This window comes from Anguilla anguilla, chromosome 17 (genome assembly GCF_013347855.1).
Source record: "Anguilla anguilla isolate fAngAng1 chromosome 17, fAngAng1.pri, whole genome shotgun sequence".
NCBI classification, from domain to species: domain Eukaryota; kingdom Metazoa; phylum Chordata; class Actinopteri; order Anguilliformes; family Anguillidae; genus Anguilla; species Anguilla anguilla.
The window spans coordinates 25,218,351-25,244,867 of record NC_049217.1 but is presented as its reverse complement, the minus strand read 5'-3'; the positions used below and the strand labels follow the sequence as shown (position 1 = coordinate 25,244,867).

Sequence of the window (26,517 nt, the reverse complement as noted above, 5' to 3'; positions counted from 1 at the left end):
TCCGTATCCAGATGATGCTGAACTCTCTGGTTTACTCCTTTTCAGCTACCATGACACCTTCCTACTGTAAAGTTTCTGAGCAGATTGATAATTCCACAGAGAGCTGCCTACTTCAGAGGGGGCTGGAGTCCCTCCACTCACTGTAACACAACACCAACAACAAGCTCTGTTACACTCAAATTCATCCGCATTACACTCTGTACATTACATTCATTTTTGTTATTTTCAGCAACAGCTGCATAATGATTTAAAATCATAACACGATTTAAGATTATTATGTCAATCATTGTCTTCTGTGGAGAATGAGTATGTTTTTCATTCATGCTTAATATGCAAGCATAGTTTACATTGATCCAAATCAGCAAACTGTTTGATGTTCATATGTTTTTCCAGATGGTTATTAAATCATTTGTTTTAAAAGCAGTACTTTACTGTGGTGTTCATATATGTGGGCAATGTATACAAAACATCCTGAATAAAAAGGTTAACTATTAACATGTAGATTGCATTGTTAAGCATTTGAGAAGGTATAAAAGGTTTTACAACGTAGACAAAGATAGTTACTTTGAAAGTACAATATAAATTAATCATTGTTTACTTTAGTATAATGTATACGGTGGTGATTGTTAATGGACTTCAAGCTAAACTGTAGGTGCTGAGAAATTCTGTTGAAAGGAAGATGAATAAAACTCACAAGGAAGAAGTAACTAAAAGCTGTTTCTCCTCTTCAAGGATGGCAGTGTGGATCCCTTTGTCTCTGAGTCAGCCACAGCCTTCAACATCCTCCCTATCAGCACCGCCTCTCTTCTGCTCCATTCCTCCTCAAAGCTCTTCTGTTTTCTTTCCATTTTCTTTTCCGCAAAAAAATGAATGTATGTTATAATGCGAGGGGGCTGACAGATTTACAATCTGTTGATTTACCACTAGGGCTGCCCAAGCTTGTTTGTGGAGATCTGAGGTTCATTAGGTTTTCATGTGCTTTGTTAGGGTTGGAGTGAAAACCTATGGAACGTACTGTAGATCTCCCAAAACAAGGTTGGGCAAGCCCTGATTTGCAGTACATTTTGTAAAACAATGTATGATTAAATCAGTTATACAATCTACCACATGGGGCAGTGTAGAATAGTGTTTAGTGTGGTGTGTCACCTACACTGTCCTCTTCCAGTGTCACCCTGTCAGGCTCCTCTGCTTCACTCACTACAGAACTCCGTGTTCCGTATCCAGATGATGCTGAACTCTCTGGTTTACTCCTTTTCAGCCACCATGACACCTTCTTACTGGAAACCTCATGAGCAGATTGATAATCCCACACAGAGCTGCCTGCTTCAGAGGGGGCTGGAGTCCCTCCACTCACTGTAACACAACACCAACAAAAACTGTTAAACTCAGATTCACACGCGTTATATTCTGTTTTATTTTGGTTATTTTCTGCAAATGTAGCATCATAAATATTTTTGAGATCTTTTTGATTCACATAATGATTTATGATAAAAAGGTATTTAAGCTCATTATGTGAAACATTCACCTCTCTAGTGCAGCATGGACTGATATTTCATTTCTACTTATTTTGCAATCATATGTAAAATTGATCCAAATTACAAATCTCTTTAATGTTCATATGTTTGTCCAGATGGTTATTACATCTTTTGTTTTTAAAGTAATATTTTAGTCTGGTGTTCATATATGTTGGAGGTAAGGGTTTTAGGGGTCACCTTCTGACCTTATGTGAACAGACACTATTTACAAACAACTTCACACATCCACACAATAAAGCCACAAACTAAAGGTATTTTGTGTTTTTTCCTTCTACTGCTTCTTCTTTTTCCTGCCAATTACATCATCACAAATGCTCCAGGCCCACAAAGAATACCTCTCCCCATTGGACATTTAGCTACATCAGCCAATAAAAACATCGGATACGCATGGAAAATGGACAAAAACAGAACTGCACATCTTTTAAATAAAAAAAAAAAAACTTTGGCTGTGGCTAGTTCACTAGTAGCTGACTGGTAGCGCATTTGCCTATAGGACCTTTGGACAAGTGAGAGGCACGGACTTGGGAAAATCTCTAACTCATTACATAGGCTAGCTAGCAAACAAATAATTGCATAAAAATTTTAAACTATTGCTTTTGCAACTGAATAATCAACACAGGAAACCGATTTATTTTTCTGAAATCCAGTCGTTATCATTACACACATCGTTCACATTTTGATGATAAACCTGAAAAATCATCAAACCTGAATCGGTCATCTAATTTCTTTAAAAGAACAAGCAAACGACAAAATTAGAAAATGTCTTTTATATTGCAAAGGTCCATATAATTGTTTGAATCCTTCTGGGTAAAATACACCCACACTTTAGACACTTTCAGCATTTTGACCGAGTTTAACTAGTTTGCTAATGAATAAACAGAGCAAGTGTATAATGTTAGAATAGACAGCACCAAAATTAATCACCAAAATCTGTGTTGTGATTTGGCCCGGTAGGTAACGTTACTGGTTGTATGGAAACTGCCGCAAAATAATAATTGCTTCACAACAGGTAGGCTGTATGGGTGTTTTTTTACAGGGAGAGCGGTCAGGTTGACTGCTGCACCATTTCTACTGTAAACTAAGCTACTGTAGCTACCCTGCAAATGCCACATTGCTAAATTAATGTAGCCCTATAGAACCTCTACTGACCTACAAATAATTAGTAGGTCTGTTGTGTACACAATAGCCCATTAAAAACATTTCCATTTAAAAATATGACAAACACATTAATTTATTTGTCATTCATGATAAAGGAAAAATGACTGAATCCATGCCTATGTGTTTCTCTCAGATATAATGTGTGTTTTTGCCTGTATTTGAGTATACATGTCTCTCTCATAGCCTACATTTATATGCATTACTATTATCACTTACTCATAACAAACACAGTTCAAAAAGAAATTACATCAGAAGAAACACACGTTTTCAACAAACAAAAATTCCAATTACTCACATGTACAAAGAACAGAGGACCAAGTTAATTGAAATAATTTAGGTAGCATTGCTTTGGAAGAAAGCTTATTTAATGTGTGAGCAAAGATAGCCAATATTATTTATTATAAGTTGGCTTAATTTTGACATCTACTCTTTTAGTGGCAGGCCTAGATTTTGAAAGTTTGAAATAATTACTTCAATTTGGTGCTTTATACATGCAAGAAACGTGACAATTTTATATACTGAAGAGTCTTTTCTTTCAGATAAAACTTACAGGACGGCGGAATATAATCGAAGCTACTTCTCCTCTTGAATGGCAGTGTGGATCCCTCTTTCTTTGAGTCAACCACAATCTTTGACATTCTCTCTATCAGCTCCTCCTCTCTTCTGCTCCATTCCTCCTCAAAGCTCTCCTCTTGAACCATTTTCTTTCTTTCATACTTGCCATCTCTGTCTCTCTCGGCTACAGAGAAGGGAACACTCTTGTTCCTGGCTACCATCTCCTCTATCTTCTCCAGCAGCTCTGTGACCTGAGTCCCATCAGGCCTGTTCTCATTGTTGAGAACATGATACCTGTTCCCACATTTCTCTATGAGCTCTTGGAGGGCCCTCCCTTCAGTTTCAATGCGATGCTCAATGGTTGTGTCTCCCAGCCAGTCTCCCCTGGTGAACAGCACTATAGTGTGTCTCCAGACTCTCTCACTGAGAAGCTCCAGGTGTTCCACCACTGATTTCTTCTCTGTATCTCTGAACGCTGAGCTCACATCAATGACCAGGAAGAGAGCGCAGGGTCCCGGGGGACACAGAGACACACTGCGCACAATCTCCTGTTTCTCCAGCTCTGTGGTGTCCTTCACAGAATAACTCTTCCACCAGCCTGGTGTGTCGACCACAGTGACCTGTCTCCCAGCTACTTCACCCTGTCTCTTCACACACTGTGCAGTTCTTACTCCAGACTCAAACTCCTCTCTGCCCAGGATGGTGTTTCCTGCTGAACTCTTCCCACTCCGTCTCCACCCCAGCAGCACAATCCTCAGCTCTGAGAGACGGTGCTCCTCCCCTGTCAGAGAGAAAGAGAACTATTTACTCCTCATCAGGAGTGTAACAGACATTCAGCTCTGAGATGAGCTGCTCTTAATAGTGAAATTATATTTATTACTGAGGACATATGTCAGGTGGGATGTGAGTTTAACCTTCATGAACAAAATTGTGCCTGAGACGTTTGAACATATTGGTGTAATGTCTTAATCTGTTCAATGCATTTTACAGCCTGAAATGTCGGAACAAATTGCTTTTCATAATGTGATGGGAATATCTCAAGAATTTCAAATAATCACACCATATCTATGCCAAGAAGAGCATTGATATGGTTTTAATTACAAGAGTTTTATGGAGCTGCTGGGTGGCTCATCCTGATTATACACTGTTCCAGAGTGTGGATGCACCCCACAGTCTGCTATCAAACCCTGACTGTGCAGCACAGGCTGTGCTGGCAGCTCCACAGGGCAGCATGTAATTGGCAGCAGCAGGGAGAGTTCAGTCAGCAGGATTATTTTTTGTCTCATCAAGCAGTAGCAACCGTCTCAGTTCAACTGAGCGTCTGCAGCCTAAACACACTCATGAAATGAGCTCCTGCTACTCAACAACTGAGGAGGTGAAAGAGGTTGGCAGCTGGCTGCTCACGCTTCAAAGAGAATGTGTGCTTCTCTGAAACCTGTTAAATCTGGGTGGCTGTAGAAATAAGACTGCATTATGAATAAAACTGCATATTGCCAACTGTGAAAAAAATGCAGTGAAAATGATTTTCAAACTATGACTACAACCTTTCTGTTTGGCCCTCATTAAAACAAAAATAAATTAAAGCATTCCACATTTTTGAATGTACAAATTGGCCTCTTTAAAAACCCACTCACACCTCAGTATGCAGCACTGGGGAAAGTCGGGAGAAAATGAAGACAGATATACACCTTTCTCTGGAGTAACACTTTTCATTAGTAAAACACCTCCGTGGAATATGATTCAAGACAGTAATGCTTAATGTTAATATTCTACTGAAATTCTTATGAATATAATTTCAATAAATGAAAAAAACTTACCCTCAAAAAGTGCTCTGAGAGTTTTTCTCTGATTCTGAACCTTCATCATCCTCTGTTTCACTCGTTCTTCCACTGCCTTCCTCCTCTCTTCCACCTCCTGTAAGAGCATTCTATCTATTTCATAGAGAGAGCCTCCATGCCCTGCCATCATCTCCTCTATCTTCTCCAGCAGCTCTGTGACCTGAGTCCCATCAGTCCTGTTCTCATTGTTGAGAACATGATACCTGTTCCCACATTTCTCTATGAGCTCTTGGAGGGCCCTCCCTTCAGTTTCAATGCGATGCTCAATGGTTGTGTCACCCAGCCAGTCTCCCCTGGTGAACAGCACTATAGTGTGTCTCCAGACTCTCTCACTGAGAAGCTCCAGGTGTTCCACCGCTGATTTCTTCTTTGGATCGCTGAACACTTTGCACACATTAATGACCAGGAAGAGAGCGCAGGGTCCCGGGGGACACAGAGACACACTGCGCACAATCTCCTGTTTATCCAGCTCTGCAGTGTCATTCACAGAATACTCTATCCACCATCCTGGTGTGTCGACCACAGTGACCTGTCTCCCAGCTACTTCACCCTGTCTCTTCACACACTGTGCTGTTCTTTTTCCAGACTCAAACTCCTTTCTGCCCAGGATGGTGTTTCCTGCTGAACTCTTCCCACTCTGTCTCCGCCCCAGCAGCACAATCCTCAGCTCTGAGAGACGGTGCTCCTCCCCTGTCAGAGAGAAAGAGAACAATTTACTCCTCATCAGGAGTGTAACTGACATTCAGCTCTGAGATGAGCTGCTCTTAATAGTGAAATTATATTTATTACTGAGGACATATGTCAGGTGGGATGTGAGTTTAACCTTCATGAACAAAATTGTGCCTGAGACGTTTGAACATATTGGTGTAATGTCTTAATCTGTTCAATGCATTTTACAGCCTGAAATGTCGGAACAAATTGCTTTTCATAATGTGATGGGAATATCTCAAGAATTTCAAATAATCACACCATATCTATGCCAAGAAGAGCATTGATATGGTTTTAATTACAAGAGTTTTATGGAGCTGCTGGGTGGCTCATCCTGATTATACACTGTTCCAGAGTGTGGATGCACCCCACAGTCTGCTGTCAAACCCTGACTGTGTAGCACAGGCTGTGCTGGCAGCTCCACAGGGCAGCATGTAATTGGCAGCAGCAGGGAGAGTTCAGTCAGCAGGATTATTTTTTGTCTCATCAAGCAGTAGCAACCGTCTCAGTTCAACTGAGCGTGTGCAGCCTAAACACACTCATGAAATGAGCTCCTGCTACTCAACAACTGAGGAGGTGAAAGAGGTTGGCAGCTGGCTGCTCACACTTCAAAGAGAATGTGTGCTTCTCTGAAACCTGTTAAATCTGGGTGGCTGTAGAAATAAGACTGCATTATGAATAAAACTGCATATTGCCAACTGTGAAAAAAATGCAGTGAAAATGATTTTCAAACTATGACTACAACCTTTCTGTTTGGCCCTCATTAAAACAAAAATAAATTAAAGCATTCCACATTTTTGAATGTACAAATTGGCCTCTTTAAAAACCCACTCACACCTCAGTATGCAGCACTGGGGAAAGTCGGGAGAAAATGAAGACAGATATACACCTTTCTCTGGAGTAACACTTTTCATTAGTAAAACACCTCCGTGGAATATGATTCAAGACAGTAATGCTTAATGTTAATATTCTACTGAAATTCTTATGAATATAATTTCAATAAATGAAAAAAACTTACCCTCAAAAAGTGCTCTGAGAGTTTTTCTCTGATTCTGAACCTTCATCATCCTCTGTTTCACTCGTTCTTCCACTGCCTTCCTCCTCTCTTCCACCTCCTGTAAGAGCATTCTATCTATTTCATAGAGAGAGCTTCCATGCCCTGCCATCATCTCCTCTATCTTCTCCAGCAGCTCTGTGACCTGAGTCCCATCAGGCCTGTTCTCATTGTTGAGAACATGATACCTGTTCCCACATTTCTCTATGAGCTCTTGGAGGGCCCTCCCTTCAGTCTCAATGCGATGCTCAATGGTTGTGTCACCCAGCCAGTCTCCCCTGGTGAACAGCACTATAGTGTGTCTCCAGACTCTCTCACTGAGAAGCTCCAGGTGTTCCACCGCTGATTTCTTCTCTGTATCTCTGAACACTGAGCTCACATTAATGACCAAGAAGAGAGCGCAGGGTCCCGGGGGACACAGAGACACACTGCGCACAATCTCCTGTTTATCCAGCTCTGTGGTGTCCTTCACAGAATAATTCTTCCACCAGCCTGGTGTGTCGACCACAGTGACCTGTCTCCCAGCTACTTCACCCTGTTTCTTCACACACTGTGCAGTTCTTACTCCAGACTCAAACTCCTCTCTGCCCAGGATGGTGTTTCCTGCTGAACTCTTCCCACTCCGTCTCCACCCCAGCAGCACAATCCTCAGCTCTGAGAGACGGTGCTCCTCCCCTGTCAGAGAGAAAGAGAACAATTTACTCCTCATCAGGAGTGTAACAGACATTCAGCTCTGAGATGTGCTGCTGTCTGTAAGTTTGGAGTGGAGAGTATTAATAATGAAATGATATTCATCACTATGGGCATATGACAGGTGGGATTTGGGTTAAACCTTCATGAACAAAGTTGTGCATGGAACTTTTGCGCATATCCACAGAATGTCTTAATTTAATCAAAGCATTTTACAGCCTGACGTTTCACAACATAATGCTTTCAATAATGTGATTGGAATATCTGAAGAATGAAAAATAATCACACAAAATCTATAGCAAGAAGAACACTGCTATATTTTTAAGTGCATTAGTGTTATGGGGCTGCTGGGTGACTCATCCTGCTAAGACACTGTTCCATAGTGCGGATGCACCCCACAGTCTGCTATCAAACTCTGACTGTGCAGTGCAGGCTGTGCTGGCAGCTCCACAGGGCAGCATGTAATTGGCAGCAGCAGGGAGAGTTCAGTCAGCAGGATTTTCTTTTGTCTCATCAAGCAGTAGCAACCGTCTCAGTTCAACTGAGCGTCTGCAGTCTAAACACACTCATGAAATGAGCTCCTGCTACTCAACTACTGAGGAAGTGAAAGAGGATGGCAGCTGGCATCCACACTTCAAAGAGAATGTGTGCTTCTCTGAAACCTGTTAAATCTGGGTGGCTGTAGAAATAAGACTGCATTATGAATAAAACTGCATATTGCCAACTGTGAATAAAATGCAGTGAAAATGATGTGAAAATGATTTTCAAACTATGACTACAACCTTTTTGTTTGGCCCTCATTAAAACAAAAATGAATTAAAGCATTCCACATTTTTAAATGTACAAATTAGCCTCTTTAAGAACCCACTCACACCTCAGTATGCAGCACTGGGGAAAGTCGGGAGAAAATGAAGACAGATATACACCTTTCTCTGGAGTAACACTTTTCATTAGTAAAACACCTCCGTGGAATATGATTCAAGACAGTAATGATTAATGTAAATATTCTACTGAAATTCTTATAAAAATAATTTAAATAAATGAAAAAAACTTACCCTCAAAAAGTGCTCTGAGAGTTTTTCTCTGATTCTGAACCTTCATCATCCTCTGTTTCACTCGTTCTTCCACTGTCCTCCTCTTCTCTTCCACCTCCTGTAAGAGCATTCTATCTATTTCATAGAGAGAGCCTCCATGCCCTGCCATCATCTCCTCTATCTTCTCCAGCAGCTCTGTGACCTGAGTCCCATCAGCCCTGTTCTCATTGTTGAGAACATGATACCTGTTCCCACATTTCTCTATGAGCTCTTGGAGGGCCCTCCCTTCAGTCTCAATGCGATGCTCAATGGTTGTGTCTCCCAGCCAGTCTCCCCTGGTGAACAGCACTATAGTGTGTCTCCAGACTCTCTCACTGAGAAGCTCCAGGTGTTCCACCGCTGATTTCTTCTCTGTATCTCTGAACACTGAGCTCACATTAATGACCAGGAAGAGAGCGCAGGGTCCCGGGGGACACAGAGACACACTGCGCACAATCTCCTGTTTATCCAGCTCCGTGGTGTCCTTCACAGAATAACTCTTCCACCAGCCTGGTGTGTCGACCACAGTGACCTGTCTCCCAGCTACTTCACCCTGTCTCTTCACACACTGTGCAGTTCTTACTCCAGACTCAAACTCCTTTCTGCCCAGGATGGTGTTTCCTGCTGAACTCTTCCCACTCTGTCTCCGCCCCAGCAGCACAATCCTCAGCTCTGAGAGACGGTGCTCCTCCCCTGTCAGAGAGAAAGAGAACAATTTACTCCTCATCAGGAGTGTAACTGACATTCAGCTCTGAGATGAGCTGCTCTTAATAGTGAAATTATATTTATTACTGAGGACATATGTCAGGTGGGATGTGAGTTTAACCTTCATGAACAAAATTGTGCCTGAGACGTTTGAACATATTGGTGTAATGTCTTAATCTGTTCAATGCATTTTACAGCCTGAAATGTCGGAACAAATTGCTTTTCATAATGTGATGGGAATATCTCAAGAATTTCAAATAATCACAGCATATCTATGCCAAGAAAAGCACTGATATGATTTTAATTAAAAGGGTGTTATGGAGCTGCTGGGTGGCTCATCCTGATAATACACTGTTCCAGAGTGTGGATGCACCCCACAGTCTGCTATCAAACTGACTGTGCAGTGCAGGCTGTGCTGGCAGCTCCACAGGGCAGCGTGTAATTGGCAGCAGCAGGGAGAGTTCAGTCAGCAGGATTGTTTTTGTCTCATCAAGCAGTAGCAACCGTCTCTGTTCAACTGAGCGTCTGCAGCCTAAACGCGGTCATGAAATGAGCTCCTGCTACTCAACAACTGTGGAGGGGAGAGAAATTGGCAGCTGACAGCCACACTTCAAAGGGAACGTGTGCTTCTCTGCACCCTGTTTAATCAGGGTGGCTGCAGTGATGACACTGGATTATGAATTACACTGGGAATTGCCAACAGGGATAAAAATGAAAAAATGCAGTGAAAATTATTATATAAGGAATTATGACTGTGTCGCAGTCGGTCTGCCTGAGGGGCGGATTGGTCTCGGCTGCGCCACCTGGTGGAGAGAGCACACGCACCTGGGCTGCGTTAGCTAATCAGTAAAACTCCTCAATAGAAAATAATTCAACGTAATTATGATTAATGTGAACATTCCACTGTAATTCCTCTACAGGAAAAGTCTATATATGAAAAATACTCACCCTCAAAAAGTGCTCTGAGAGTCTTTCTCTGATTCTGAACCTTCGTCATCCTCTGTTTCACTCGCTGTTCCACTGCCCTCCTCTTCTCTTCCACCTCCTGTAAGAGCATTCTATCTATTTCATAGAGAGAGCCTCCATGCCCTGCCATCATCTCCTCTATCTTCTCCAGCAGCTCTGTGACCTGAGTCCCATCAGCCCTGTTCTTATTGTTGAGAACATGATACCTGTTCCCACATTTCTCTATGAGCTCTTGGAGGGCCCTCCCTCCAGTCTCAATGTGCTGCTCAATGATTGTGTCTCCCAGCCTGTCTCCCCTGGTGAACAGCACTATAGTGTGTCTCCAGACTCGCTCACTGAGAAGCTCCAGGTGATCCACCACTGATCTCTTCTTTGGATCGCTGAACACTTTGCACACATTAATGACCAGGAAGAGAGCGCAGGGTCCCGGGGGACACAGAGACACACTGCGCACAATCTCCTGTTTATCCAGCTCTGCAGTGTCATTCACAGAATACTCTATCCACCATCCTGGTGTGTCGACCACAGTGACCTGTCTCCCAGCTACTTCACCCTGTCTCTTCACACACTGTGCAGTTCTTACTCCAGACTCAAACTCCTCTCTGCCCAGGATGGTGTTTCCTGCTGAACTCTTCCCACTCAGTCTCCCCCCAAGCAGCACAATCCTCAGATCTGAGAGACGGTGCTCCTCCCCTGTCAGAGAGAAAGAGAACAATTTACTCCTCATCAGGAGTGTAACAGACATTCAGCTCTGAGATGAGCTGCTCTCTGTAAGTTTGGAGTCGAGAGTATTAATAATGAAATGATATTCATCACTATGGGCATATGACAGGTGGGATCTGGGTTAAACCTTCATGAACAAAGTTGTCCAAGGAACTTTTGCACATATCAACAGAATGTCTTCATTTAATCAAAGCATTTTACAGCCTGAAATTTCACAACATAATGCTTTCAATAATGTGATGGGAATACCTGAAGAATCAAAAATAATCACACAAAATCTAAAGCAAGAAGAACATTGCTATATTTTTAAGCGCATTAGTGTTATGGGGCTGCTGGGTGACTCATCCTGCTAAGACACTGTTCCATAGTGTGGATGCACCCCACAGTCTGCTATCAAACTCTGACTGTGCAGCGCAGGCTGTGGCTGGCAGCTCCACAGGGCAGCATGTAATTGGCAGCAGCAGGGAGAGTTCAGTCAGCAGGATTTTCTGTCTCATCCAACACTATGAACCGCCTCAGTTCCACTGAACATCTGCAGCCTAAACGCGCTCATGAAATCAGCTCCTGCTACTCAACAACTGTGGAGGGGAGAGAAATTGGCAGCTCACAGCCACACTTCAAAGGGAACGTGTGCATCTCTGCACCCTGTTTAATCAGGGTGGCTGCAGTGATGACACTGGATTATGAATTACACTGGGAATTGCCAACAGGGAGAAAAATGAGGGGCGGATTGGTCTCGGCTGCGCCGGCTGGTGGAGAGAGCACACACATCTGGGCTGCGTTAGCTAATCAGCTAATCAAAAATAACAAGCAAAAATAAATCATTTTCCTCACAGACAGATGAAACCTACCATGATGAGGGATCACACCACCAGCTGCCATGTCAGTCCCTCTGTCTTGGTCCATTTTCATCTGTTCAATACAATTATTTTCACTGAATTTTCATGAAATCATTGTCAGTTTTTATTTAGTATGTTTATCCATCTTCTGCTAATTTTGTGCTGAAACATTTTCACACACAAATCGTGTGCCACATTATAACATCAGGCTTTCCCCTCCCATTTGATTCTGTTTTTGCAGGAATAGTTCACTTCCTCAGGTCACCTCTTCAGCTTAGTGCATATTTTTAATTGAACGTTTTTTGTGCAAAGTTAAGATATTTTACATATTTAGATAACCGTCTGACTAGCCAGCTTTTCCATGGGCATTATAGATATCAAAGGGTTTTGTGGTTAGAAATAGACTTGAAAACTAAACTGAACTGTCCCTTCAAGTTCAATGTCTTATCTTTAACCTTTTTCCCCACCCAAATAAGTCAAACAAGTTGGACAGCGATTTAGCAAAACTTTTAAAGGCAACATTTAATGTAATAAAACATATAGGCCTACTATATTTTTTTAAGTGCACAATAGTCAATTAAATCACAAAAGGGTGCCCTATGTCTTCTAACTAATGTGGATTCTCACAGATAAAACTGCATAAAATATTCAGTTTGTTAACAAAATTTTAATAGTCCGTTCCCAAGTACATAGCCTACAGATGCGCATTGCAACAACTGCAAAAACAATGAATAGAAATGAACAAAATGGTATATTGCGATAATTTCGCACTAATTCATAATCATGAATTTGTCATATTTTTACATGAAAATATAATATCTTTATCCCAAATACATTACAACTTGACAAACATTCTCTTAATACAAAATAATTCCATCATGCATGTTACTTGAAAAGATCATGCTAAAATATGGAAACTTTTATACCCAGTCTATACATTATGGCACTAGTGATAGCGTTGATTGAGTTTTACTTTCTTATTGGTTTGTGTCATGATGCAGTAATGTCAACAGAGCATCGAATGAGAACATTGAGAGCTGTAGGGCAGGCATGAATATTTACGTATACAATTTATGAATGTGATCCTGCATATCTGAGAGCATGGTGAAAAGAAAAAGAAATACAATCTTACCTGACTGACACAACCTGACTGACTGTTCCCGCTCACATATTGAAGTCGTTTCTGTATAACCTGTGTTCCAGGTTGAGTAAAAGTGAACTTTGTAGCACAGAACATGGGCGTGTTCAGCAATGCTTATTGTTAATGTTGATGACCTTTGAAACTGACAGAAACTTCTGTTGGGAAAATCTGTCTAGCCCCAAATGATTGCAAGTGGGGTAAATCATTTCCCATTGGTAAATGCAGTGGCTGTAGCAGTTTTCCTATTGGCTAAACGAGCGTTGATGGGTGTGGGAGAGGGCTGTGAACGAATAGAGGAAAGGCCACCTAGTCTTGTACTTTCTTCAAACTGCACTGCTTCCTGTAGAACAGAAAGGGCTTCACCATAACAAGTACTGTAACTCTTTATTAACACAATCTATTGAAACATCTTATATTATTCCTGTCCTTGTCCACATGCCATCCTCATCCTCATTCACCTGGCTTCTAATTTAAGTAAACTGAACCTGCACAACAAATAATTTTCAGTTGAAATTTATACTGTTTGTGTATACTTGTAATCAACTCTTCTATTAAAGGTAGAATATAATCCTCATTTGGCCAGCAACACATATGCATGTAAATACAGTGAAATAAAAGTAGATTCTATTTACCTTTATCTCACATTCATCTTTTGATCTCAAATCCAAATGCTTTAAGTAAGTATATGGCAAAAAGAACCCATTTCACTCTTCCATTACCATACTTTTGAAGGGCACTGTGTATCAGGCATGTAACGGCATATGAAAAGTGTGAATGAATCCATGTGAATCCCTTTCGTGCCGTATGGAGAGCCCTATATACGCCTCCACATGAAAGGCAGTGGGATTGTGCTGGCAGTACACAGTGTGCAGGTCTCATTCGATCTTTCTCAGGATGATGTAGACCAATCCACTGAGCAGGGCCAGGGGGAATGCCACCCAGGCCAGCATGTAGGAGAAACCAAACACCTCCCTCTCCTGGGCCCAGCCTGGACTCTGCACTGTGTACACTGCAGCTGCACTCATGACCAACAGACGTGTTGGGAGAGAGGGAGAGAGAGGGAGAGGGAGAGAGGTTAAAGGGTAGAAGTGGAAGAGGAAGAAAGAGAGGAGGGAGACTGATTAGAGTTATAGAGATGGAAGGCAAAAAACAGAAGTAGAGAGAGAGAGGCAGAGGGAAAGAGAAAGCCAATGAGAGAATGCAAGAATGAGTCAAGTAAAAAAAAAAATTTGGGTGGGTAGAGTGAGAAACAAATGAAGAGAGCTGGAGCCCTGCATACTGCAGCACATATGTAGGTGTGCATGGATTGAATTTGGGGGGAGTGTTTAGTTTGTGTTGTAGTAATAGTAACTGGAGTAGTCGTAATAGTAGGTGTGTATTTGTTTGTGTATGTGCATGTCTGAGACTGAGACTGAGTGTGTGAGAACTGCAAGTCATTTTACAGAACACCTATTTTTATATGTATTTACAGCAAACCATTAAAATCCTTTCTGTATCAAGCGCTTTTTTTGATGGAAGAAAAATACACACAAGTGAAAGGATGGACTGTGGGTTTTTTGGTAAGGAACCACTGCTTTCAGGATTATCCCCGTCCTAATGTGTGTTCCAGGTTCTGCTGGCAACCTTGGACTGGGTTTGGGTGGTACCATCTCACTGAGGCGTGGGTGTGGCCTGGCAGGTTCGGGGCGGGGCAGTTTATTATAATAGTGTTATCATTTATCTGATTGGTAGGCCCCCTCACCCAGCTCATATATTTACATGCTGTCTATTCACACAGCCAGATATTTACTGAAACAATTTGGGCTGAGCCTCTGGCTCAAAGGTATGATTGCAGGGCCCAATCTGAGATATGAACTCACAACCACACAGGACCAGTTCCCAAATCATTATGCAGCTCTGCATCCCATGGTGTAGTACAATACTGAAAGACATGATAAAATAAAGCATAATCAATATTTCAGGAAACTTCCGTGAAGTAGACTAAATAAGGTTTGTAAATTTGGTGGTTATCTGAATATCCTGAAAAAATTATGTCAGACAGGCACCTCAAGCCTTACATCATCCCTGTGTATCTACACAAAAAATGAACCCTTTCGTGATCCAAACATATTTCTATTGTTATTAATTACTGGACAGCCTGAACAAGCTTTGTGGAAACAGGTAGTTCACGCAGTGAGTTCATTTGCCTAACATGTCAGTATTGATCGTGAAAACCACCATGTTTTTTTTACAGGCATAGATGTAATGGCATCTCTTCATGAGTGAGATGAGTGAAATTGATCCGGTAGCATCAATTTCAACATAAAAGTGATGAAGTCATTCTGTCTGTCATGCAGAAATAAGTTAGCCAGACGAGGAGATATGAAAAGGGTGATTGGGGTGCAGTGTTCAAAAACAAAAAAACAAAATCCAAAACAAAAAATATGTCTGTATGTAGGCTAGTGAGTAAAATAATAAAAAAAAAAACTGGAATGAAGTGAGACCAGCCTGCTGTAGGTTGGAAGAACCTCTGTTATGCACTCCATGCACAAAAACATTTTTATAAAAACAAAAAAAAGGGAAACACTGAGCAATAATAAAAGAGAGACCACCCTGAGCAATAATCTATGTCACACCAGAACACAATGTACAAGAGCATTGATTAACTGACCATTGATTGATTAACTTGATGCCAATAAAACCTAAACAACCCAGCTAATGTTTATCATGGCCACTGCCCAGCACAGCACTCTTAAAACTATTCACGTAACCACCCAACCGCTGACCTGGTCATGACACCACAACACAACGCACAGGTCTGATATCCAAAACCACAACAGTGTTTTAGTTGTGTATTTGTCTTAATTCCAATCCAAAATTTCACTCTTTTATATAAACCTGCATTGGATTACATTGAATGTTTGAAGTGGGATTATTAAAAAATGCTACAGTACAATTTCACAGAAATGGGGTAGGATGTAGACCAAGACCCCTTCTGCCAGGAACAAGTGTGAGAATTTTCTGACCTTTTACATTTGGAGAGAAATTCTTATCCAAACTTTCATTTTTTTTCAATTGCCGTCTATTGGATTACATGGAAAGTTTGAAGTGGGATTATTAAAAAATGCTACAGTGAAATTTCACAGAAATGGGGTAGGATGTAGACCAGGACTCCTTCTGCTAGGAACAAGTGTCAGACGTTTGAGACCTTTTAAATTTCAGGAGATATTCCAATCCAAATTGTTGCTTTTTGTCACTCAGCCTGCATTGGATTACATAGTTGGGGTGGGATTATTTGAAAACCCTTCAGGAATATTTCACCCAAATCAGGTCAGTACTACTTCAGGACCCCTTCTGTTATATTTAAATGTCAAATTTTGAGACCTTTAAATTTTGAGGAGAAATGGCCATCTAACATGTCCATTTTTCAATAGGATTGTGTTACTTTATTTGTTTATATAGACAGTTTGGAGTTTTATTGCATATGCTGCAGTGATATTTCATCAGCACCATTTCAAATGTAGGCTACATTATTTCCTGTTCTCTCATACACACGAAATGTTGAGACCTTTAAATTTTGAGGAGAAATGGCCATCTAATATGTCCATTGTTCAATAGGATTGTGTTACTTTATTTGTTTATATAGACAGTTTGGAGTTTTATTGCATATGATGCATTGATATTTCATCAACACCATTTCAAACGTACATTATTTCCTGTTCTCTCATACACACGAAATGATGAGACGATTAGACTTTGAGGAGAAAAAATGCGGTATCTGATCCTTCCATATTAGTCTTAAAATACATGTGAAGTGACCGTAACAAAATAAATAATAATAAAAAAAAAAACTAATTTCACATCACCACCTTTGTTCAATTTCTCTCTTGAGTCGTATCTCACATTTAGAGGCAAATTATAGCCTTTTCAAACACGTAAGGAAAACCGCGAAACCATCCAATCATATAACGCAACCGATTTAAAGTGGACCAGCAACTTCAGCGTCGTCTAAAACGAGGTAACTTTTATACCCAGTCTATACATTATGGCACAAGCGATAGAGTTTTACTTTCTTATTTGTTTCAGACATGACGAAGTAATGTCGGCAGAGCACTGAGTGAAAACACTGAGAGCTGTAGGCCAAGCAAGAATATTTATGTATACAATTTATGTGATTCTGTATATCTGAGAGCATGGTGATAAGAAAAATAAAGACAATTTTACCTGACTGACACAACTCCTGATTGTTCCCACTCACAAAGTGGAGTCGTTTTCGTATAACCCTGTGTTCCAGATCGAGCAAAAGTGAAACTCTGTAGTAGGCCTACAGAACATGGGTGAGCTAAGCGATGCTTATTGCTAATGTCGACACCTTTGAAACTGAGAGAAACGTCTGTTTGGAAAATCTCCGTAGCACCAAATGATTGCAAGGGTGGTGAATAATTTCCCATCGGTAAATGCAGTGTCGCAGTTTTCCTATTGGCTAAGAGAGCGTTGATGGGCGTGGGAGAGGGCTGTGAACGAAGAGAGGAAAGGCCACAGAGTCTTGTACTTTCCTCAAACTGCAGTGCTTCCTGTAGAACAGAAAGGGCTTCACCATAGCAAGTACTGTAACTCTTTATTAACACAATCTATTGTAACATCTTATATTATTCCTGTCCTCGTCCACATGCCAGCCTCATCCTCACTCACTTGGCTTCTGATTTAACTAAACTGAACCTGCACAACAAAAATTTTTCAGTAAAAAAAGTTTGGTGGGTAGATTGAGAACAAAACAGGGAAATAAAGACAAAGTGAAACAAATGAAGAGAGTTGGAGCCCTGCATACTGCAGTACATATGTAGGTGCGCATGGATTGAATATGGGGGGAGTGTTTAGTTTGTGTTGTAGTAATAGTAACTGGAGTAGTCGTAATAGTAGGTGTGTATGCGTGTGTGTATGTGCATGTCTGAGACTGAGAGTGTGTGAGAACTGCAAGTCATTTTAAAGAACACCTTTTTTTCTATATTTAAAGCAAACCATTAAAATCCTTTCTGTATCAAGTGCTTCTTTGATGGAAGAAAAAGACACACAAGTGAAAGGATGGACTGTGGGTGTCTTGGTAAGGAATCATTGATTTCAGGATTATCCCTGTCCTAATGGGATAGTCAGGAGATTCAAGATTTCAAGTTTGTGGCTTGAAAAGGCTATTGACACCACCTCATGTGAGGCATGCAGCCTGTACCATAATGACAGCGTTAGCATCGCAAGTGACCTGTGATCACAATATTTTAATGGATTTTTTTTGACATTCCACATTTCATTTCCACATGTATTGAACAGCAGATTAATTCAGTCTGAAACCTATACAATTAATTTTACGCCTTGAAATGCAAAATAGAACAGATATCTCTGGGGGATTGAATAATTCATGCTATTTGTATGAGTAACTAACTTAAAAATATATATTTTTGCATTATACTGAAACATACTTGCCTTTTCAAAGAGTAACGGTATCTATTTGATATGTATGCAATTATTTTATTATTTGGTTGTGTGTGTAAGGAAGGTTGTTTTGGATGGCTGGATACTGACCAGCTTCAGAGATATGCAGCAGAGCAGTATGCTGCTAAAGACACCGGGAACATTACCTGTACGTTACAAATATTCTACACCACACCTGTCCAAAAATCGACAGACACTACAAGTAAAAGTTTTATTTAAAGCAAATGAATCAAAAAGTTTAGTTTATCAACAAATCAGTACAAAATAAAATGGACAGAGTACAATAGGTTTTAACCTCGGTATATTTTCCTGAAAAATCTGAGGTATTAAATTGCAAATGTACGACGAAAGATCACATTAGTCTTGTGCATATTTCATACGTAGATTAATTCACTCACTTTAAAGTTCAGTAAGGTATCGAGGAAATTCATGATAGGGTTTGTGTTCCTGTGAACACCGTGGTTTCCCCCAGGTGGGGGCGCTGCACCTCCACAGAATTCATGAGCACCTCCGAAAACATCAGAGACAAATCAATAACACCTCTGACTCAGGCCTCCATAATCTTACGTTGAACCGTTCAATAAATGTGGTGCGATTGAACAAGACTGACTTTGGCTTTGTGAAGCCATGTTTTCACCAGGCCAGGTGTTGGCTACACCAGTGGTTGCCGAAGCGGTGGGTAGAACCCGTGGGGGAGACACGGTGAGGGCTGAAGGATTAAGGCACAGTACAGGATGTGTGTGTGGGGGTGGGGGAGGGGGAGGGGTCGGGGGCGGGGGCGGGGGGGCTGGGGTGGGGGGGGGGGGCTGGGCACAGAATTTACGGTTAACAAAGGGGGGCCCTGACCAAAAAACAGACGGAGTGTAGCACAGTGGGTAAGGAACTGGGCTTGTAACCGAAAGGTCGCAGGTTCGATTCCCGGGTAAGGACACTGCCGTTGTACCCTTGAGCAACGTACTTAACCTGCATTGCTTCAGTATATATCCAGCTGTATAAATGGATTCAATGTAAAATGCTATGTAAAAAAAAGTTGTGTAAGTCGCTCTGGATAAGAGCGTCTGCTAAATGCCTGTAATAATAATTTTTAAAAAAATAAAAAAAATGTTTGGGAATCACTGGGCTATACCCTGCAAATACCATGACTTGACACTTGAAGCCACTACTGAATACCCTCTGAGGCACTTCCCCTTCCTCTATTTTCCTGGGGAAAACCTTGAAATACCCTGCGCTTATCCTGTGTAGTTAATTTCAGAAATTGTTACTAAAACTGACAATTGTTGCGAATCTATTACTTGAAGTACCAAAATATATGTAATATACACAAATAAAACATATACACAGTATAGTCAGTATGTCACTTGAATTATGCCACCTGCACACAAGAACCATTGCAGCTGAAGGAAAGAGCAGAGAGGCGTGTCTCTCCTCCTGTAGCCTGTGTGTGTAAAGTGAGCCATTGGGGAGAACTAATGCTGCAGTAACCAGAGGAACCCAGAGAGATCAGCTGTGTCCATCCACAGCAGACTCCTTGTCAGTCAGCGGATGACATGGGCATAGCTGAGGTTCAAACCTGCAACCCAGTGCCATTACACACAGAGCCAGACATACAGTAGATATACAGAAATGTTATATAAATTTGATCTTGTCTATGCCACGTATACTATGAAATTACACAGCTTTCAAGTTCAATCTAGTTTTCAATTGTATATTGGCATGCGCATAGCCATCGGCATGGCTTTGATTGCATTGAATGAATCACAGAATATTTCATATTTTTACAGGCCTTTCAGTTACAACTGATAACAAACAAATCTCTGAAGTCATAATTATGAAAGACTTGGAAATTTTTTCAAAAACATTGAAAAGTAAATGTATGGTTTTGGAAAAAAGCATCAGATGAAGTAGTTACACAATCTACCACATGGGGCAGTGTAAAGCAGTGTTTAGTGTGGCATGTCACCTACACTGTCCTCTTCCAGGGTCACCCTGTCAGGCTCCTCTGCTTCACTCACTACAGAACTCAGTGTTCCGTATCCAGATGATGCTGAACTCTCTGGTTTACTCCTTTTCAGCCACCATGACACCTTCCTACTGGAAAGTTTCAGAGCTGGATGGGAATCCCACATAGAGCTGCCTGCTTCAGAGGGGGCTGGAGTCCCTCCACTCACTGTAACAACACCAACAAGCTCTGTTACACTCAAATTCACACGCGTTGTATTCTGTTATATTTTGTTATTTTCTGAAACTGCGGCATCATAAATATTTTTGAGATCTTTCTGATTCACATAATGATTTAGGAAAATAAGGTAATTTAGGGTCATTATATGAATCATTCACTTCTCTGGTGCAGCATGGACTGATATTTCATTTGAAATTAATTTGCAATCGTATGTTAATTTGATCCAAATTACAAATCTGTTTAATATTCATATGGTTATTACATCCTTAGTTTTTAAAGTAATACTTTAGTCTGGTGTTCGTATTTGTGGGAGGTAAGGGTTACCTTCAGACCTTATGTGAACAGACACTATTTACAAACAACAATAAAACCCCAAACTAACGGGATTGTGTGTTTTTTCCTTCTTCTGCTTCTTCTTTATCCTGCCAATTAAATCAGCACAAATGCTCCAGGCCCACAAAGAATATGTCTCCCCATTGGAAATGTAGCTATATCAGCCAGTAAAAACATCAGATACACATGGAAACTGGACAACTTCTAAATAAAAAATAATACTTCGGCAGAGACTAGTTCACTAGTAGCTCACTGGTAGCGCATTTGCTTTAAGGACCTTTGGACAAGTGAGAGGCACAGACTTGGGCAAATCTCTAACTCATTACACAGGCTAGCTTGCAAATAATTGCATAAAAATTTTAACTATTGCTTTTGCAACTGACTAATCGACGCAGGAAACTCATTTATTTTTCTGAAATCCAGTCACTATCATTTCACACGCTGTTTACATTTTGATGATAAACCTGAAAAAATCATCAAACCTGAATCGGTCGTCTAACTTCTTTAAAAAAGCAAGCAAACGACAAAAATAAAAACATCTTTTTTATTGCCAAGGTCCATATAATTGTTTGAATCCTTCTGGGTAAAATAGACTCACACTTTAGACACTTTCTGCACTATGACCGAGTGTAACACTAGATAGTTTGCTAATGAATAAACAGAGCACGTGTATAACGTTAGTACAGGCAGCACCAAAATTAATCACCAAAATCTGTGTTGTGATTCCGCCCGGTAGGTAACCTTACTGGTCGTGCGGAAACTGCCGCAAGATAATGATTTCCTTACCACAGATAGGCTGTATAAAATTTTTTTACACTGAGAACGGTCAAGATGACTGCTGCACCATTTCTACTGATAACCACTTTTTAAGCTACTGTAGTTACTCTGCAAGGCTGCAAATGATCCATTTCTAAATTAATGTAGCCCTATAGATCATCTACAGACATATAAGCAATCAGTAGGTCTGTCATGTACACAATACCCCGTTAAAAACGCTTTCATTTAAAAATATGACAAACAATTTCATTTATTTGTCATTCATGATAAAGGAAAAATGATTGAATCCATGCCTATGTGCTTCATTCAGCTAGAATGCATGCATGTAAGTCTGCATGTCTCTTTCATAGCCAAAATTTATGTGAATGACTATTATCACTTACTCATAACAAACACAGTTCAAAAAGTAATGATATCAGAAGAAAAACACATTTTCAACAAATAAAAGTTTGTGTGAGCTAACAGCAAATATAATTTATTGAAAATTGGCATCAATACTTTTAATGGCAGGCCTAGATTTTGAAAGTTAAATTCAGTGCTTTATATATAGACTGCATTTATATAGTGCTTCTATCCTAAGTGCTTTACACGCCCAGGGTGGGGGATCGAACCAGCAACCCTCCGACTGTCACCCCATATATGCAACATGATGCAATGTAACGTGACATTTTTATATATTGAAAAGTGTTTCTCTTCAGATAAAACTTACAAGAAGGTGGAAGATCCAAGCTGCTTCTCCTCTTGAATGGCAGTGTGGATCCCTCTTTCTTTGAGTCAACCACAATCTTTGACATTCTCTCTATCAGCTCCTCCTCCCTTCTGCTCCATTCCTCTTCAAAGCTCTTCTGTTGAACCATTTTCTTTCCTGTAAATTTGCCGTCTCTGTCTCTCTCCTCTATACTGAAGGGAACACCTGTGTTCCTGGCTACCATCTCCTCTATCTTCTCCAGCAGCTCTGTGACCTGAGTCCCATCAGCCCTGTTCTTATTGTTGAGAGCATGGTACCTGTTCCCACATTTCTCTATGAGCTCTTGGAGGGCCCTCCCTTCAGTCTCAATGCGCTGCTCAATGGTTGTGTCTCCCAGCCAGTCTCCACAGGTGAACAGCACTATAGTGTGTCTCCAGACTCTGTCACTGAGAAGCTCTAGGTGTTCCACCGCTGATCTCCTGTGTTCCTCTCTGAAGGCTGAGCTCACATTAATGACCAGGAAGAGAGCGCAGGGTCCCAGGGGACACAGAGACACACTGCGCACAATCTCCTGCTTATCCAGCTCTGCAGTGCTATTCACAGAATAATTATTCCACCAGCCTGGTGTGTCCACCACAGTGACCTGTCTCCCAGCTACTTCACCCTGTCTCTTCACACACTGTGCAGTTCTTATTCCAGACTCAAACTCGTCTCTGCCCAGGATGGTGTTTCCTGCTGAACTCTTCCCACTCAGTCTCCCCCCCAGCAGCACAATCCTCAACTCTGAGAGACGGTGCTCCTCCCCTGTCAGAGAGAAAGAGAACAATTTAATCCTCATCAAGAGTGTAACAGACATTCAGCTCTGAGATGAGCTGCTATCTGTAAGTTTGGAGTGGAGAGTATTAATAATGAAATAACATTCATCACTATGGGCATATGACAGGTGGGATTTGGGTTAAACCTTCATGAACAAAGTTGATCATGGAACTTTTGCACATATCAACAGAATGTCTTAATTTAATCAAAGCATTTTACAGCCTGAAATTTCACAACATAATGCTTTCAATAATGTGATGGGAATATCTGAAGAATTAAAAATAATCACACAAAATCTATAGCAAGAAGAACATTGCTATATTTTTAAGTGCATTAGTGTTATGGGGCTGCTGGGTGACTCATCCTGCTAAGACACTGTTCCATAGTGTGGATGCACCACACAGCCTGCTATCAAACTCTGACTGTGCAGCGCAGGCTGTTCTGGCAGGTCCACAGGGCAGCATGTAATTGGCAGCAGCAGGGAAAGTTCAGTCAGCAGGATTTTCTGTCTCATCCAACACTATGAACCACCTCAGTTCCACTGAACGTCTGCAGCCTAAACACGCTCATGAAATCAGCTCCTGCTACTCAACAACTGTGGAGGGGAGAGAAATTGGCAGCTGACAGCCACACTTCAAAGGGAACGTGTGCTTCTCTGCACCCTGTTTAATCAGGGTGGCTGCAGTGATGACACTGGATTATGAATTACACTGGGAATTGCCAACAGGGAGAAAAATGAAAAAATGCAGTGAAAATTATTATATAAGGAATTATGACTGCCTGAGAGGCGGATTGGTCTGGGCTGAGCCGGCTGGTGGAGAGAGCACACGCACCTTGTCTGCATTAGCTAATCAGCCCAGGTGCTTAAAGGTGTGCTGCTCTCCACATTTCAGGGCCGAGACCGGGAGTTAACACAGAGAGTGCAGTTATTATTTATGTTTTGTTTTATTTTGAGCACTGGAAAGATAGTATTTCTCAGCTGGGATGCTAGAGGAGCTGGACCTGGCCGGGAAGGCGGGTCGGCTGCAGAGCGGCGAACTGAAATAGTTGTCGCTCTGTTTTACTTTCTTTTGTCTTTGTTATTTTAGCTCGCTGTTTTAGTTCATTGTTTTTGCCCGGAACCCGTGAGGGGGAACGGTGAAGCGGTCTGTTAATTTTATTTCGTTTTTGTGTGTGTGCGCTCTCTCTCTCCATGCGACAGAAACGGTGTTCCTCGGCATTGCGGCATCTCTCTCCCCGGGGTGTCACATTGGTGTGAAACAGACTGCCTTCGATTTGGCACTCATTCATACAAAACTAAAATCAGGTATTCCACATCATCATATGTACAAAATGGCCTCTGTAAGCACTCACTCACACCTCAGTATGCAGCACAGGGAAAAGTCAGTGTAAGAGGCAAGTCAAACTGGGGCCCAGAAAAGGCTGGCATTTGAACGAGCCGGCATGCTGGGACGCAGCCTGTACTTCAAAGGACCCGAGAGCCTTGTGGTAAAACAATAAGTTACTCGGACTTCCTCTGGATGGGCAGGCCATTTGGCTCTCTGGACTATTACCCTCTGGACAAGACTGAGATAAGGGGAACTGGACTGGTTGTTTATGGTTGTGTGAGCAAGCCGTTGGGCCTCAGGAATGTTGCCATCTGGACACAACTAAGATAAGGGGAACTGGTCTCTTTGTTTATGGTTGTGGGGGTCATTAAGGGTCATCAGGCCTCTGGCCAAATGGTGGGGCAACTGCGTGGGACAGTACCACAGTGCCCTTATGTGGGCCCCTCTGCCATTACACTTTTTATTTCTTTTCTGGATCTGGACTTTAAACCATCTGTTTATCCTATTTACAAACCCCGGAAAACCGTACAAATCATACACATGTTTTCATTATATTATTGTATTATGCCTTATGTAATAATAACATGGATTGCATGTAAAATGGTTAAACAAAAGGGTATTTTCATGACAACTGCACCATAATATTACATCCACTTGACATGTTTGGTATGGAAGTATTCAGGGAAATTCAAGCAGTTGAATGAAATATGTTTCATACCAAATAGAATTTAATAAAACATAGTTACAGAAACTCAGGAAAAAACTAACACAATGGAATGTCCTCTCTGGTAATCATCTCCTTTTCCCCATTTACCCACCAATTGTTTTAACAACCGCCTCCAAATGGTGGGGGCCGGAATTCGAAATTTATGATTCGGCCAGGTTAATTTATGGTAATGCCGCCTAGACCAAACGCGGGATTTGGCTTAAAAGGAAGGGAGACAAAGCAATCGAGGAAGATCGTAATCGACTTCCCATACTACACAGACGCTGTGTTGTGTGTAGATGCACAAGGAAGATCGTAAACGACTTCCCCACGTTGCACATACTCTGTGCTCTGTGTGTAGCTAAACAGGCTGTGTAAGAACTCTTTACTCTGTATTTATGTTTTTAAACCTTATAATTGATTTTGAATTTGAAGATAACAACCTACCTGCCTGTTAAATAAATTCTTCTTATTTTTAACTTGCGTGGTCTTCATGACTCTAATCCATTTTATCTTCTTTTCAGCCGAAATTCCGCTTAAATACTCAGGGGGACAATTATGACTAGAACCTACTGATCAGGGGTCTAGTACAGCAAACGTCTTTAGTGGGGTTTTCAAGTTAGATAGGCGACCACGATCTGCCCGCTAAGGGATTGGTGGTATTGGTTCTGGTGTTTTGACTTAAGAGGACCCATGGGCGTTGTACGCCGGTTCTTGTCAAATTCACCTTAAGGAGCCCGATAGATACGCACCGTCCTGGGCTCATAACTATCGATGCACTATCCATGTAAGGAAGGCATGTATTATGGTGGTCAGCCTCCTACCCTCTGGATTCTTCACCGAACTAAGATTTAACAATAGTGCTAAACCCGGGAGCATATATTGAGGAATGATGGCACAAGATAGAGTCGAGTGTAACCACTCCCAAGTTCCACGTATAGTTAAACCCAAATTTTAGATTATCATTTAATATGGAGTCAGATTAACATGAGGGTAAAACCTAGTAACTGTTACCCTTCTTGCTGTAGTCATGGATATATTTGATGTGTTGTTCCGCGCATTTGTGAATATTCTGATGCTCCCATTGGAATATTGACAGTCCGGCAACAGATCAGATATATCTCTGATGACAGCATAGCCCCGTTTGCGAACGGAGAGTAACCAGAATGCTACTGATCCGTTTCAGGCCAGTTTTAAGCGGGATATGAAGCAACGCCTTCATATCTAACCCGTGGCAACGGA

The 26,517-nt window shown here is 41.4% G+C and overlaps 1 protein-coding gene across 1 annotated transcript in view; it reads right to left on the bottom strand.

Moving 5' to 3' along the window:
• Positions 1 to 1,129: 1,129 nt before the first annotated feature.
• The window catches only part of LOC118217155, a 152,494-nt gene continuing 127,106 nt past the window's right edge, over positions 1,130 to 26,517 (bottom strand). Inside the window, exons 19-27 of the mRNA XM_035398977.1 lie at positions 22,447 to 23,229; positions 20,413 to 20,615; positions 11,857 to 11,917; positions 10,265 to 10,975; positions 8,594 to 9,304; positions 6,813 to 7,523; positions 5,066 to 5,776; positions 3,244 to 4,029; positions 1,130 to 1,353 (exon numbers count right to left, since the gene is read on the bottom strand). Coding sequence (XP_035254868.1) covers positions 1,130 to 1,353; positions 3,244 to 4,029; positions 5,066 to 5,776; positions 6,813 to 7,523; positions 8,594 to 9,304; positions 10,265 to 10,975; positions 11,857 to 11,917; positions 20,413 to 20,615; positions 22,447 to 23,229 — 4,901 coding nt within the window. The remainder of the gene's footprint in view (positions 1,354 to 3,243; positions 4,030 to 5,065; positions 5,777 to 6,812; positions 7,524 to 8,593; positions 9,305 to 10,264; positions 10,976 to 11,856; positions 11,918 to 20,412; positions 20,616 to 22,446; positions 23,230 to 26,517) is intronic.